Genomic DNA, 16,607 nt, shown 5'->3' on the forward strand with positions numbered 1-16,607 from the left:
TTATTTTTCTTTGCTCCCATTGCTTTGAAATTTCACAGTGATATATCTTAGTGTAGGTTTATTTTAATTCTTCATACTGGACCCTTTTAATTTGGGAATTCATGCCCCAGTTCTGGGAAACTTTTTTTTTTTTTTTTTTTTTTTTTGCATTATTTCTTCAATGATTTATTTTCTTTTATTTTCACTGTTTATTCTTTCTGAAACTACTGTTGTTTGGATAGTGGATCTCCTGGACTAGACTTCTAATTTTTTTACCTTTTCTCTCCAATTTCCATACCTTTGTCTTTATGTTCTACACTCTGGGGAGATTTTCTCAACATCTTCTTCCAAACCTTCTGTAGGTAAAAAAAACAAATCCATGATGTCACATCTTTCAGTTCTTATTTTATGGATGCAGTATCACAACAGTTTGTAATTTTTCAAAGGATATTGCTAGCCTTTTAGTGTTTTTATTGAGCTATAATTGATACATATAACATACTAGTTTCAACATCATGGACAACATAATGTATAACATAAGGATTGGATGTGAAATGGTCACCACAGTAAGTCTAGTTACCATCCATCACCACGCATAGTTGCAAAGATCTTTTTTGGTGATGGGAACTTTTAAGGTTTGCTCTCTTGGAAACTTTCAAATATACAGTGCAATATTATTAACAGTAGTCACTGTGCTATACATTACATCTCGTGAATTATTTTATTATTAGAAGTTCGTGCCATTTGACCCCTTTAACCAATTCACCTGTCCCTCCACCCATCACCACCTCTGGCAACCACCAATCTGTTCTCTGTATGAAGGCCTGTTTTTTTAGTTTTTGTTTTGCTTTGTTTTGTTTTGTTTAAGATTCCAAGGGTGCCTGGGTAGCTCGGTCAGTTGAGCATCTGACTCCTGATTTTGGCACAGGTCATCTTCCCAGGGTTGTGGGATTGAGCCCCGCATTGGGCTCCATGCTGAGTGTGGAGCCTGCTTAAGATTCTCTCTCCTTCTGCCTCTCTCCCCAGTTTGCAATCTCTGTCTCTCTCTCTCTCTCTCTCTCTCTCTCTCTCTATATATATATATATATATTAAAAAAATTATAAATGAAAAGAAAGAATTTCCACATATGGAATCCACATATAAAGTGAGATCATATAGTATTTGTCTTTCTCTGTCTTATTTCACTTAGCATAATGCCCTCAAGGTCATACATGCTGTTGCAAGTGGCAAGATTTTATTCTTTTTTATGGCTAATATTCATATAATATCCCACTTTCTTTATCCACTCACCCATCAATGGATACTTAATTTGCTTCCATATCTTGGCTATTGTAAATTAGCTGTAGTGAACATGGGTGTACATAAATCTTTTTGAGTTAGTGTTTTGTTTCCTTTTGTTAAAACCCAGAAGTGGAATTACTGGCTCATATGGTAGTTGTATTTTTAATTGTTTGAGAAGTCTATGCTGTTTTCCATCCAGAATGTATCAGTTTACATTTCCACCAACAATGTACAAGTCTTCTCTTTTTTCCACATCCTTGCCAACACTTGTTATTTCTTGTCTTTGATAATAGCCATTCTAAGTGTGAGATGATATCTCATTGTAGGTTTGATTTGCATTTCATGTACCTGTTTGCCATCTGTATGTCTTCTTTGGGAAAATGTCTATTTAGGTCCTCTGCCCATTTTTTAGTTAAATTATTTGGTTTTTTGTTTGTTTGTTTTTGTTTTTTGCTATTCAGTGGTAGTAATTCCTTATATATTTTAGATATTAACCCCATAGATATGTCATTTGCAATATCTTCTACCACTTGGTAGCTTACTCTTGCATTTTGTAGATGGGTTCTTTTGCTATGCACACTTTTTAGTTTGATGTAGTCCCACTTGTTTATTTTTGCTTCTGTTGTCTTTACTTTTGGTGTCAGATCAAAAAATCATTGCCGGGGCGCCTGGGTGGCTCAGTCGGTTAAGCGTCTGACTTCAGCTCAGGTCACGATCTCACGGTGCGTGAGTCCGAGCCCCGCGTCGGGCTCTGGGCTGACGGCTCAGAGCCTGGAGCCTGCTTCTGATTCTGTGTCTCCCTCTCTCTCTGCCCCTCCCCCCTTCATGCTCTGTCTCTCTCTGTCTCAAAAATAAACGTTAAAAAAAAAAAAAAATCATTGCCAAGGCTGATGTCAAGGAGCTTACCACCTGTGTGTTCTTAGAGGCGTTTATAGTTTCAGGTCTTAGGTTCAGGTCTTTATTCAGTCTTTAATATGTTTTGAGTTAATTTTGTTTATGGTGTAAGATAGTGGTCCATTTTCAATCTATTGCATGTGGTTGTCCATTTTCCCCAGCATCATTTATTGAAGAATGTATAATCAAACAATATATAATTCTCCATTGTATATTCTTAGCTCCTTTGTCATAAATTAGTTGAACATCTATGCAAAGCTTTGTAACAATAGTTTGAAATTAGGAAGTGTTATGCTTCCAGCTTTGTAATTCTTGCTCAAGATCACTTTGGCTACTTAAGGTCTTTTGTGGTTCCATATGTATTTCTCATTTAACATATTCAATATGTTGTTGCATTACTTGAGAAAGGTGTGCTAGTCAACTTAAAGATATATATAAGGGACATTTACACAAATATTTAGATGTCAGCTTTAAGCTGCCAGATGAGGTTGAGAGTTTATAAAATCTGAATAATCTGGAAATTATTTTTGTGTTTAAAATCTAGATCAAATAGATACTTTTCTCAGAAATTCTGCATTTCGATACATTTTGTCTTTTAGTGTATTGATAAACTGAGTTAATTTAAATAACACAAGATAAGCATGGTATAGGATAGCTTAAGCCAACGTTTTGTTTTTTAAGCTTTAATAGGATTTATAGTTTTATTTTTAAAACTTAACTATTTTTGTATAAAATCACTGGACCATAAGAGTATTGTCAAGTTTTGAGGATTTCTTTCTATCAGTCATTTAATTTCTTTTACCCTGTATATTTTCCTGTTACTTAAAAGACCCTGGACTGTTGCCACATTCTTTAATTCACTCTCAGAGTGATTGGTAGCATAGATAACCTGAGATGCCATCAATAATTTATTAATACTTCTTGGACATTATTCAGGTTTTTCTTTGACTTGATTTAATACATAAAGGATCAACAAGCACAATGCAAAGCAGTAAATCCCCAGCGTAGGATTATGGGTCAGAGTTTGCAGATATTTGTGGGTCTTCATGCATGTTGCCATATTGCCCCAGCCATGTTGGAATATGAGATAGAATATGGATGTAAAGAAAGAAAGGATGAAGAATTCTCTATGGAGTTATACAGAGTAGACTTTTCTGTCTTTTATGTTAAAATCTGACCTTAAATATTTCCTTAAATAAGAAGTCCCCAAACCTCCAGACTAGAATAGTAAACTCTTGTGCATCTCACATAGCTCTTTCTACTTTATTCATCTTTACACTTAAAATAGTTTATATATTTTGGGGATGAAGTTACTGTCCTCTACTCCCCAACCCCTGGCTTAAACTTTATAAAAGTGAGGAACAGACTGTATTTTCTTGTTAGCATCTAACAGTTCATATTTTGTTGAGTGAATGCCAAGGAAGGAAGATAATTGGTTTGGTTTGGCTGGCATGTAGTGTTCATGGGAGAGAATAATGGGAATTTGAAAGTGAGGTTGTAGCCGAATTGTATAGAACCATGAATGAGATATTTAGAAGTTTGGATTTTACTGTTTCGGTAAAAGGACTGTGTTAAAGTTTTGAAAGGAATTTGGGAATAAACTGGTTAGTTAGCAATTATATAAAATAGATTAAGGAGAGACTGGAGAGGTAGATGAGTTAAAAAAAACTAGGAAACACTAATAGAGCCTGAACTAGGGAAGTGACTAGTACAGGAGTCAAACAGTAAATTTTTATTAATTGTCTCCTGTAAACTGGGCATTGTGCTAATTGCTAGGTAGGTAACAGTGAACAAAGAAACTTTGGTACATTCTCTTTGGCTGCATATACAGTGTATCATGAAAGCAGATACTCAACAACAGAAAGTTACACCTATTATATCTGCTCCAAAGAATATAGAGGGGCTATGAAATCAAAGATATATTACAGTTTACAGAGGTGTCGTGGAAGGCTTATGAGGGTACTGTTTTAGCTGAGACCTGTGTAACAGTTAAGTGAAGATGGTGGATGACCCTTTTAAGCAGAAGGCACAGTATATGCAAAGGTCCTGAAGTGATTAAAAACCTGGCATGTGTAATGAATAGAGAGGTTTAGTATGGTGGGTGGAGAGGAAAGTCTTTCAAGATGACAGTAGAGTGGTTAGATAAAAGGCAGTGGTTAAAGAGAGAATTCTAGGTCTTCTCAGTTAGATGTGACAGCATCTAGAGGAATCTAATAGATAACCTAGGCTTCAAAAGACCATGTTTCATTATAATTTTAGTTATTTAAACAGCCTCATAAATAGGTTATATATTATAATTTTAAAGCATCTTTACACTACCAACTCTACATAATTCATAGCTTACTGAGAATAATTTTTCTGCTCTTTAAAATAGAATATAGTGGTTTGGCCAAACCATAAGAGACTCTTAAAAACTGAGAATAAACTGAGGGTTGATGGGGGGTGGGAGCTCGGGGAGGGTGGGTGATGGTCATCGAGGAGGGCACCTGCTGGGATGAGCACTGGGTGTTGTATGGACCAATTTGACAATAAATTTCATATTAAAAAAAATAAAATAGAATATAGTGATCTTAAACATTGGAATTTTAATATATTGAGTACAGTTTCTTTTGTGCTTTTCAGAGTAAAATGCTTTGGCCTCAGTTTAATGAGTTATATTTGGGGGGATGCAGGAGGCATACGAAAGATAAATTGCTATAGGAGGTGATAAAATAATCAGTATGTTTTGGAAAATCTGTTCTTTACATTTAGAGTTGAGTTTTAGGTAAGAGTAGCAGACATTTGCTTACTATAGAAGTGTAGAGACAATGAAATTTACACATTTCTAAAATAAGTCAAGCACCAGCAGGAAACACAGGAGTTTATGGGAAACCACAGGAAACACCAGTTGCAGGAATTTTTACTAGTCAAAAACACACCTGCTTGTTTAAGTAAGTTGATGTAGTTCCCTATTTTTAGTAGCTTAAATAAAATTAGGGTTATTAGAGAACAGTGATAAAGAGAATAAAATCAAGTCCATGAAATTGAATTAATAGTCATGGATTAATTGTTCTTTCTGCTTGCTGAGAATGTTGTATTTAGAGCAAAATCGATCGCAGAAAGACAGAGAACAAAATTTTGACACATAAATCCAGGGAGTTTTATGGTGGTGTTTTTGCTTGTATTCATCAAGATGTTATTAGCTCCAAGCATATTTTAAGGATAAGTTTTTTTTTTTTTAAGTTTATTTATTTTGAGAGAGACAGAACGAGCTGAAGAGGGACACGGAGAGAGAGGGAGGGAGAGAGAGAGTCCCAAGTAGACTCTGCACTGTTAGCACAGAGCCCTACACGAGGCTCAGACTCCCAAACTGTGAGATTATGGCCTGAGCCGAAACCAAGAGATGCTTAACCGACGGAGGTATCCAGGCTCACCTTTATGGATAAGTTTTAATTGTATATCTGCATAGATTTAGTTTGTACTTATTTTATTGATAACCTAACTTAAATTTTTCATTAAAGATTTTTTTATGTTAATTTTTAGAGAGAGAGAGAGAGAGAGAGAGAGCGCGAGAGAGAGCGCGCAGGCAGCGATGGGGCAGATAGAGGGGGAGACACAGTCTGAAACAAGCTCCAAGCTCTGAACTGTCAGCACAGACATGGGGCTTGAACTCAGAACAGCGAGATTGTGACCTGAGCTGAAGTTGGACGCTTAACCCATTGAGCCACCCAGGCGCCACATTAATTTTTACATTTTGAACGAACTTCTGTTAACTCTTTTTCAATAAATGTGTAACATGGGGATAGCATAGATAATATTATTCTCATAAGGGTATTTTTATAAATTAGGTTATTTGTGTTGGAAAGTCTGGAATTACATAATGATATGATTGCCAGTGTCTTGACATCGGATCAGGAATTTTAGTTTATAATATTCTAAGGAAAGATTGTATTATTGGTACTCTAGTTCTTTTCATCAAACCAGTGATAACATTAGAGGGCCTGGCAAGTGTGTAATGTCTTCAGTGAAGACTGATGAAAAGAGAACAGTTAATGTTTAAACATGCATATGTGAATACATTTATACTCTGTACTCTTTAATACTATATATGCATACTGTTCCATCAGCTGAGTGGTTTACTTATGTACTGCCAAGGGGTGCTTTTATTAGTCCTGATAAATTGATCTCTATAATGGTATCTTTTTTACCCCAGTCATCTCCCTAGCTCCCTTCTCTCTTTCTCTCTCTCTCTCTCTCTCTCTCTCTCTCCCTCCCTCCCTCCCTCCCTCCCTCTTTCTCCTCTTTGTCTTCCTCCCTCCTCCACCCTCCTCGTATTTTATGTATGTGTATCTTTCTCCTTCCTTTGAAATTCATTGGCTAACATTTAGGTTGTATAGTGTACAATTCCCAGAGTGCCCTCGGAGTTTAATGCAAACATATACACCAGACCTGAGTTTTAGTTACTTCATTATATTATACTTATCACTGATGTTCCTTGTAGTAGGTTTAATTTGTATAATCATTATACATTATAAAACCTTTTCCTCTCTTAGAGCATTATTAATTGAGCACTTGCTAAGTGTAAGGTACTATTCTAGAAGCCAGAAAGATTTCTATAAATGTGAAATGTGGTCCTCTCCCCTCAAGGATCTTAACAGTCTGGTTGGTGGAATGGGGATAGGTCATGCACAGTATTAGATAATTGCACAAACATGGAATAGTGCAGTTATTAAGTCACAGTATTTAAGAGAGGTGATCCATAAATACCTGAAAGTCTCTATGCAGAGTGTGGTTCAAAGACTATGGACATGAAACCAAGGTTTTAGACTCCATTAACATTGTTTTTACTTTTTTCATTAGCATGTTGGCAGACAAACTGAACATGACTCCAGAAGAAGCTGAAAGGTGGATTGTAAATTTGATTAGAAATGCAAGACTGGATGCCAAGATTGATTCTAAATTAGTGAGTATTATGTTAGTTATGCTACATCTTGATATAAGTTGCTGATTATTTTATGCTTTTTTGGGAATTTTTCATTAAGGACATTTTGTTCTATTCTGTTAGAATTTTTGCTTTGTTTTAAGGCAACAGCAACCACCTGTTTTTTTTGTTGCTGGAGTTATATTGTCATCTCTGTACAGTGCATAAAAATGTGTGCAACAGTCAGGTAGTGTTGTGATGTCATGCTCATGACTTACTGGGAAACTTGGTTGTAATATTACAGGATCAATTTCCCTCTGTCTTATTTTAGGGTCATGTGGTTATGGGTAACAATGCAGTCTCACCCTATCAGCAAGTGATTGAAAAGACCAAAAGCCTTTCATTTAGAAGCCAGATGTTGGCCATGAATATTGAGAAGAAACTTAATCAGAATAGTAGGTCTGAGGTAAGAACCACATATTTTCTATTCAGTCTCGAATTTAGCAAGAATATAACATCATTATTACATCTTACATGTGTGGTTTAGTATTGATCTTTAAAAAATTGATTTTATCTGTCATATTTAACTATGTCAAAAAATATATATATCCCTTCTTTTGGTAAAGATCCTACATATTAGATATTAAACTTGAACAGCCATGTAATTTTGGAATCCCAAACCAGCTTTAATGCTTCTTAGCTATTACGATTATGTGTAACTGAAGGGTAGGAAGCTATTATTTTTAGGAAGTACAACTGCTTCCTAAAATAGATGGAACATTCAGAGACCTCATGTGATTGAAATCTTAACAGAGGTTTGTGTCCTTTGAGTGGTTTTTCAAAGAAGAGAAGTAAGAATTGGGAAATTACTGTTCATGACTGTTCCAGCCACGTCTAGAATAACTCAACCTAAAAAGATAACTTTTATATGATGTTATTTTCTGTATGCTTAAAGATCAATTTGTATTGACTTTTGTTATAATGTTGGTGATACTGTCATTGTTATATTTTATAATTGGTCAAAAACTGTTTCAGATGATATTTGGACTTGTTTTTTATTGTTGTAAGTGGCATAATTTAGAAATTGCAGAGGTCATTAAAATCTTAGAGAGGGGTTTGGGCAGGAGTACTGAAAGGAAATGCTAGTATCACTTTGTAAGTTAGCTTTTTCAGAAAGTACTTTCTTCTAACTCTGTCAATTTCCCTTTGCATGTTTTAGGCTCCTAACTGGGCAACTCAGGACTCTGGCTTCTACTGAAGAAGTGTAGAAAGACAAGATGAAAAAACTATAAAAATGAAATAATAAAATCATTATATAAAGGATGACATGCATTTTAGAAACAACATTGTGTATAAATTTGGGGGAATTTGAATAAAATTGGCTGTGTTTCATTTTATCTTGTGAATTTCCTTGTGTATAGATGTGTGTATTTTTTTAACTTTTCATTTTGGAATAATTATAGATTCACAGAAAATTGTGAAAATAGTACAGAGAGGTCTCTTGTAGCCTAAACCTAGTTCACCCCAATTTTTTCATTTATGTTGCTATGATGCATTACCGCAACCAGGATATAGACATAGGTACAATGTGTGTAAATAGCTCTATGCCATTTCATTACTTCTGTAGATTTGTATAGCCTTCAGTGCAGTCAAGATAAAGTACTATCTTCTTTTCTCTGCCATCATAGTGTGTTGGGTTGACTGTTCCTGGCTAAGAAACAAAAGCAGAATCACCCCATTCCCAAATGGATTCAGATGGAAACTAGTAATAAAATCAGGCACAACTCCCAACAGGCGGCGTTGGAGAAGAATCAGGCTGGGTCTATAAGGGATTGTATATGGGATGGCACACATATTTATGCTGCATGAAGGTCATGTGCTTGTATCCTATCACTCTGTAAACATCACTATTACCTGAACAATAGATATGCTTTATTGGGGAAATGATTTTTCTGTTACTAGGCTTTTGCACCACTGGGTTGGTGAGAACTTTTTTATATGAAAAAAAAAAAAAAAGACAAAAAATATAAAGAACTATCATCATGAACTTCTCCCTCATGCTATTCCCTTCATGTTTATACCTACCTCTGCCATCTCTACCCTTAGAAACCACTAATCTGTCCTCCATCTCTGTTATTTTATCATTATGAGAATATTCTAGAAATGGAGTTCTTCAACATACACAAGGATAAAAGATACGTGCATATTGGCTTTTTATTTGGCTTCTGATCAGGTCACCCTCAGTCTGCAGTTAAGTTTAAAGAATATGGGCCAGATTTGACCCATGTGCTATTGTTTAGACCTCTGGTTTATGGTATTGGTTCTTCTAAACTGTAGCCCAAAGGTGCTCAAGAGAGGGGGAGGATTGCTGGTTAGGATAGCCCAAATACTAATACTAATTTTTTATTCATCTTTTGCCAGTGTTCTGAAAATGCCAACTTTAAAGGATCATCTCTAGTACAAACTGGGCAAAGTTCATAAAGTACCAAAAAGTGGCATTTCAGGAACTAGATTGAAACAGGTCCTTACCTTGTGTGTAGGAGCTAATTCCATGAATCAGAAGTACAGATCGCTAAAAACTAGAGATAGTTACACAAAACTATGTAAAATTACATATGTTGCTCAAGTTAGATGTTAAGATGACTTTCCCTCTTCACAAGTGACTCAAGGGCAAAAAGAAATATCAATGACTTTTTATCTTAAGACTATAGCTCAACCAAACCAGATTAATGGCAAGGATTTCTAGGTGATTACCTAGCAGCTAAAAGCAAGTTGTTTAATGTGCTTTAGTGGACCAGTAACACAGGGAGGAAAGATGGGAAGCTATTGCTATGTATCAGGCATTTTCACACATATGTAGAGAAGCAAAGCTAACATTTCAGTGCCTCACAATGCCTGGAAACACTGAAATTTTGGTGCTAATATTTGTATATTATTGATGAGGAAACATGATGGTTACTCAAAGTCACACCTATTAAATGTTAAAGCAACTAATTGAAAAGCTTTTCAGTTATACCCCAGTGCCCTTTCTTATATCATTATTGCCTTAAATTTATAAAGGGTTAAGGGGTATATGTTCAGTAGGTTGCAAAGGAGGATCTTGATCCACAAAACTGTTCAAGTCTCTTGGCACCATTACTTTCAAATGAGAGCAAAGGATATTCTATTTTTCTACCAGTATAATCATTGAATTCTAGTGACCCCACAAAAAAAATCTATTTGGAATAGACAAGTGATGAACAGACAGATGATGAACATCCCTTTGATTTTTTTCTATTTATGGTTTGCTCCTTCAAGGTTATCCATTATATGAATAATTAATGTTCACTTTTCCTATCACTTTTTGCTTTTCACATATTTCTGCCCTTTGAACTTGAAAGATGATGCCACTATAGATTACTAGTATCGGAAAAAAAAAAAAAAACCCTGTAATGGCCATTTTTACACATTACCAACATTTGTTCATTGTTAAAATGCATTTTTGAAGCTTGCATAAAAAACTTACCTGGTTCTGGATTTAACCTTAACGTTTAATAACAGGTAAACTGTACCAGTAAAGATGGTGAGCACAAATAATGTACTGATTAACTTTCTTTTTTGTGCCCTGTACTTTCATTTGTTTCCACTTAGTAGACCTTCCTATGTGTCAGCAACTTTTACAGGTACTGGGAACACATTAAAGAACAAGAGTTCATGAAGCTTATATTAAGTAAGTAGTTGCTTGTGTATTTTTTAAAGTTTCTATGTATTCACAAGCATATGTGTTTATGGTTTTTAAAATATATATATAGAAGCTAAAAAAATAAAATCAATGCTCATTTACACAATACTTCCTACTTGGTACTCAGCTTAAAAAATAGAACGGTCCTAGTAACTTTGAAGAGCTTGTGGGCCCCTCATTAATTGTATTTTCCTCTTTGCCCTGGAGAAGCAACCACTACCATGACTTTTGTGTTAATAATTCCTTTGTTTTTCTGCATGGTTTTATCATACACACACAGACACACACACACACATTCCTAACAAAATGTTTTTGCGTGTTTTTGACATGTACTTAATTGAAATCATACTTCATAATCTATTGCTTGCTTTTCCCAGCACTGAAATTCATCTATGTGGATATATTCACGTTGGTGTATTCAGCTATAATTCATTCTTTGTCACTGCTTTATAGTATTCTATTGTCGAATATACCATATTTAATTCATCCCAGTGTTGATGAACACATTGCATTTCCAGGTTCTTGTTTTAGCTAGAGTATTCAGAACCAGTCTGAAAATTGTGTCTTTTAACTGGTGAGTTAAATCCATTTCCTTTTATTATGATTACTAATCTATGTGGGTTTATTGCTACCATCTTTTTTCTTTTAATTTTTTTAAATGTTTATTTATTATTGAGAGACAGAGCATGAGCATGGAATGGTCAGAGAGAGAAGACACAGAATCCGAAGCAGTCTCCAGGCTCTGAGCCGTCGGCACAGAGCCCGACATGGGGCTCGAACTCACATACCGTGAGATACGACCTGAGCCAAAGTCGGACGCCCAACCGACTGAGCCACCCAGGCTCCCCATGTTTTTTAACTTAGTGTCCTAAAATTATCTCTGTTCCTCCCCAACAATATAAGGAAGATATTATGCCAGTGATCTTCCTCCCCACTTACTTTTGCCCATATTCTGTTCTTTTTATTGTACTTTACAAATCAGACATTATTTTATACAATAATGCCCTTTTTCTTGTTCATTCCTTTTGTAATGAGACTTTCGTCAGGTTGCTTTTAGGATCTTTCATTAGTGTTCTACAGTTTCACTATGATGTGTCTAAGTGTGAATTTTATTTATACTGGTTGAGATTCATTGGCCTTCTGATTCTGAAATGGCTTTTGTCTTGCATTAGTTCTAGAAAATTATCTTTTTGGATAATTCTTCCTGGTTCATTGGTTGTTGTTGGTTGGGTGTTTTTTTTTTGTTTGTTTTTTTTTTTTAGTTTCCCAAGAAAACCTCCCTCCCTTTCATAGTTTTGATCTTTGCCACCTGTGCTGCATTGCATTTTGCCTAATTTCCTCAGATCTTTCTTCCAGTTTGTTAATGATCTGGTCAACTGTGTCTAATTTGCTCTTAAACCTCCATTGAGTTTCTTCTTTCAATTATTTTTCTTTTCATCTTTGATGGTTTATTTTTCTTTTACCATTTTTCAATGCCAACTTGTATTCTTTAAACTTATTTTATATTCTATTTTGAATCCATCTACTTCTGCGCCACCACCATTCTTGCCCAGGTTAGTATCCATCATTTAGTGAATATAGTATCTTCTGAATTATTCTCCCTATAACTATGCTTGACCCCCATTCCCACCTGTTTTCCAAATTACAGAGAAATCTTTTCAAGTTGAAATCTGATCATTTTTCTCCCCTATTTAAAACCTGTCCATGGCTCCCTATTGTTCTTAGAGTAAAGACTGAATTCTTAACATGGCTGTAATTATCTGCTATCTTCTTCTTGTATCAACCTCATGTTATGCCACCCTCCAGCTACACTGGCCTCTCAGGCCTTCAAGCTATTTTGACTACTGCAGAATAAGAAAAATACTTTACATCATGATTCTTTACTATAAAAATAATACATATATTTGACTGATGGAAGTTTTATAAACAATACCCATCCTTAGTATATGTAATGATCTCTATTATTGTTTTTGTAATAGTTACTATGTCCCATAAATTAATTTCATTATCTACCAGTTGGATTATGGACATTCGAAGAATACTGCTCTAAAGAGCAAAAAATCCTTCCTATGGTTTGACTTTTGTAATATTGTTCTCTCTGCCTGGGAATGAATTTTCTCTTCCTCTAACCCCCACTTCCCATGCACACATGTATTTCTAGTTTGTATTTTATTTATCCTCCAGAACTCAAATATCAAGGAAAACTTGACATTTCCTTTCTGTAGGAAACTTTTTCTTACCCCTAGACTAGGCTAGATAGTTATCCGACTTGAAATTACAGTTATTACTTTATAAATTTTATAATTAGTTGATTAATGTCTTAGACTGTCATTTTCATTTGTTTATGGATGATATCTGTCTTACTCATTACTGAATCCCCAATGCCTGGCTCATGTTAAACCTTTGATAAGTTATTGAATAAATGGAACGAATGAATGAATCGTGTTTGGAATGGCATAATGGAAAAAAACAATGTGTACTTAAAAATAAACATACCTATCAAAAATCTTTAATTTTCATTCTATTGGGTGAGCTTAAACAAAATCATGGATTTCTTATTCACTGATTTCCTAGTCGTTCTAATGGCAATATTAGCTGCTTTGTGTGGCTGGTTACTGGAGATAAAAAGACTCCCACATCCTTTTTTTTTTTTTTTTACATGAATATACAGTTGATGTCTGAGACAGACACACAAACATAATACTATATGGTAAGTGCAGTTGTATGTGAAAACAGGTTACACTCAGGAAGTATGGCTATAAGATACTTTTTTAAATGGTTAAGGTCAACTGAAGACTTGCAAAAGTCACCATTAACTACAATTTATGAAATGTTTCAAAACTTATCTTTCTCTTGGTCTTGGCTTTTTCTTGGCAATGATGGAAATAAAAAGAGAGAGAGATATACTAATGATCTCAGATGTTTTGCTTCCTCTCTACTACCCATTGGTTAGGAAAATAGCTGGACAGCATATAAAACTGTTGATTTCCAATTCACAATATTGTGAACTCATGTTGTTTGCCAGCCTATTGTTGATCTTCATATATGACCCCTGTTTTCTTTTCTAGCTGGTAGATGTGTGGACAAAGGAAGAGGTACAGGTATCTTTCGAGTATCCTAAAGAGGTCATGTGGGAAGTAAATCTGCTTCCAGTACCACTGCTAACACAGGAGCAATCTCAAATCACATTCACCTCTGCAGTAAAAAGGTCAGAAGTAAAATACTAAGCATAATGACCATCAGTAAGAAAAGTAATCAAGGCCAGAGCCAAACAATCTGCTAGAGTGAAATGTTTAAAACTTTCAATGAGACTTTAATTAGATTCTTAGAAAATAGCCTGCTTTGAAACTGTTTTGTGTGTCTTCCATGAATAATTTACTCCCATGCATTTTAAATTATCTTAGAGATCAAGCCATTCTCTGGAAAAGTGTTAATTTTCTGGAGAGGTAGCACAAACACTGTTATGTTTTGTTAATTTTTCATCTCATGTATTTAATAAACTGTTTGACTCTTAGAATCTGCAAGAAATAACATTAACCTAAGGCATCTCCTATTTTGGTTCTGAAACTCTGACTTTTAGTCATTTAGTCTGTTGGGATTGGGAGAACAATGTCAGACTGATCCATTTGTTTTTAAGTTTTGTGAGGACAATTGAGGGGTAAGGAGAAGTTACTATTTTGAACTGGGAAGCAGCTTGGGCACTTATGCACAACTCCAGGTGAATAAAATAGTGTGCCTATATGTAAGCCTGATTGCCTAAAGGTATACATCTAAGATTCCATATTGATCAGTGCTAGACTGCAGCTGTTTGAGGACCAGAGGCATGGTTTATTCAGAGTGGCATGGAAGGAAAATTGGATCACAGAAAGACATTCTTATTTAAACAGGACTTGAAATCTGGCAGTTCTCCTAGGGGAATAAAATACTATTGGATTACACTTATTTGTGGGCATTTTTTCTTGCCTTCTACATTGCCCTTTAAGCATAATAACCATGATATATGTTCATCTTTGTATTCCCCAAACAGTAGGCATGATAATACTGTAGAGATTTACTCCTTCACTACCCATTCATTCATTCAGGTACACAGGTGATGTTTAGGAAATACTGAAGCAGTAGCCTAGCCGAGAGGGCATTGCTCTGAGTCTCTCTGGTTGCTATACTTAGGGACTATGCAGCTTTTCACTTCATTTTAAAGACAAATGGTCTGCATAGAGAGGAAGCACATGATTAGCTTTGTATTTTTGTTCATTTAGCTAATCGGGCCAGAGCTGTTGGTCCATCTGTGCATAAGCCAGTTAGTGTTTCTCTGTTCTTAGCCACAGATTGCACCTTGAACCTTTGCCAGCTGTTTCCTAAGTGCATGCCATTGGATGTGAGGGGGACCTGAAAAGAATACAGATAGATCAGCTTAAAATCATCACAGCTTTTAAAAACAAAACAAACAAAGCACGAAGCATGAATCCCATAATGGTAGATGAGAAGTTTTGTCTTGGTATATTCAAAGGTCAGCTGCTGTATGTGCTGCAGTGTAAACACTACATGATAGGGACAAAATTTAAGAAGCTGTGACAAAAAAGTATTAGAACTTTTATAATCCTTTTTTATTTAAAAAATTGAATTTCTGCTGCAAGTTACTATAACTAGTCCTAGAAAATATTGGGCAGATGTGGATGGTCTCATTGGTTCAGAAATCGCCCAGAGCTCTACATGACCAGTATGCCTCATGATTTCATAGATGACGTGATTCGACAACATTCTTGGTTATCTAGTAATAACTCCCTTGCCGCTGGGCTTGGGGCCTTGTTCTTTGAAGATCTGTAGAACTCAAATGAGGTTTCACCTATAATCAATAAAAATGTCTCTTATTTGCTTCATATTTTTGCTTTTACTTAACAATCATGCACATTATTTCAAGTGAGTCTCAAAACAACCTTGTTAAGTTAAACATTATTCTTCAGGTTTACCATCTGATCACCTGGCAAACTCTTCTTGTCTGACATTAGTGACTGATGGAACTCAGGGAAGAATAGTTTACTATAAAAAATTGACTAAAAAAAGTATAATCCCATACTGACAAAATTATCACTTTTATAAGATGCTACATTCTCTTATTAGGAAACAATCAACTTTTAGGTGAAATATCATTCACCAAAATTTTAAAAAATTACTGAAATAGTTTGTTCACTTTGAGAGCATCGAAAGAAAATAAAAGTGAAAGAACTCTCTTTGACATCTCTGGATATTTGAACAGACAGCAAGGAAGAACTGTAGTTTTTTTTTTTTTTTTTTTTTTAAGCTAAATTATCCTAAGAACACTCTGCTCCAACATAGGAATGCCAGTGGAATAAGAGATGGTAACACAAGATGCACCAGGAGACTCGAGGTTTTGTGTGTTTGAAACTTATATTCTACTATAATGACTAAATTGTAGAGAAGCAAAACTAATGTGTGTGTGTGTGTTTAAATTTGCCCAATGTTTTTTTGGTTCTGTCTTCTAGGAGCAGACAAACTTCTTTTGTTTTTTTGTTTGTTTGCTTGTTTGTTTTTAAAAGGTCACTTCAATTTTATAGAACAGTATAAGACAAGGACAATTAAAAAGTTATACTACATTAGAACAATATATTTTGCTCAACATAGAAATGCCAAAGGCTCATAAAGGTGTATGTGATATGCAGTGTTTTCTTTCACATAATTTATTTAAATTGGTAGGACTTTTTTTTTTTTTTTGTCTTTCAACTTTTAATTTCACTATAAACAAAAGTGAAGTAAATACAATGGTTGTTATCAACTGAATACCAGATGAAATCTTGGCATTTAAAAGAACATAG

General features: G+C 35.0%; 1 protein-coding gene across 1 annotated transcript in view; it reads left to right on the top strand.

Annotated features, from left to right (window-relative positions):
* Positions 1-8,461, top strand: part of EIF3E (eukaryotic translation initiation factor 3 subunit E) — a 55,263-nt gene extending 46,802 nt beyond the window's left edge. The window contains exons 11-13 of the mRNA XM_030303949.1: positions 6,995-7,097; positions 7,387-7,521; positions 8,275-8,461. Of these exons, the coding sequence (XP_030159809.1) occupies positions 6,995-7,097; positions 7,387-7,521; positions 8,275-8,313 (277 nt within the window). The 3' untranslated portion in view covers positions 8,314-8,461. The remainder of the gene's footprint in view (positions 1-6,994; positions 7,098-7,386; positions 7,522-8,274) is intronic.
* The last annotated feature ends 8,146 nt before the right edge of the window (positions 8,462-16,607 follow it).

Source organism: Lynx canadensis, chromosome F2 (assembly GCF_007474595.2).
Source record: "Lynx canadensis isolate LIC74 chromosome F2, mLynCan4.pri.v2, whole genome shotgun sequence".
Lineage (NCBI taxonomy): Eukaryota > Metazoa > Chordata > Mammalia > Carnivora > Felidae > Lynx > Lynx canadensis.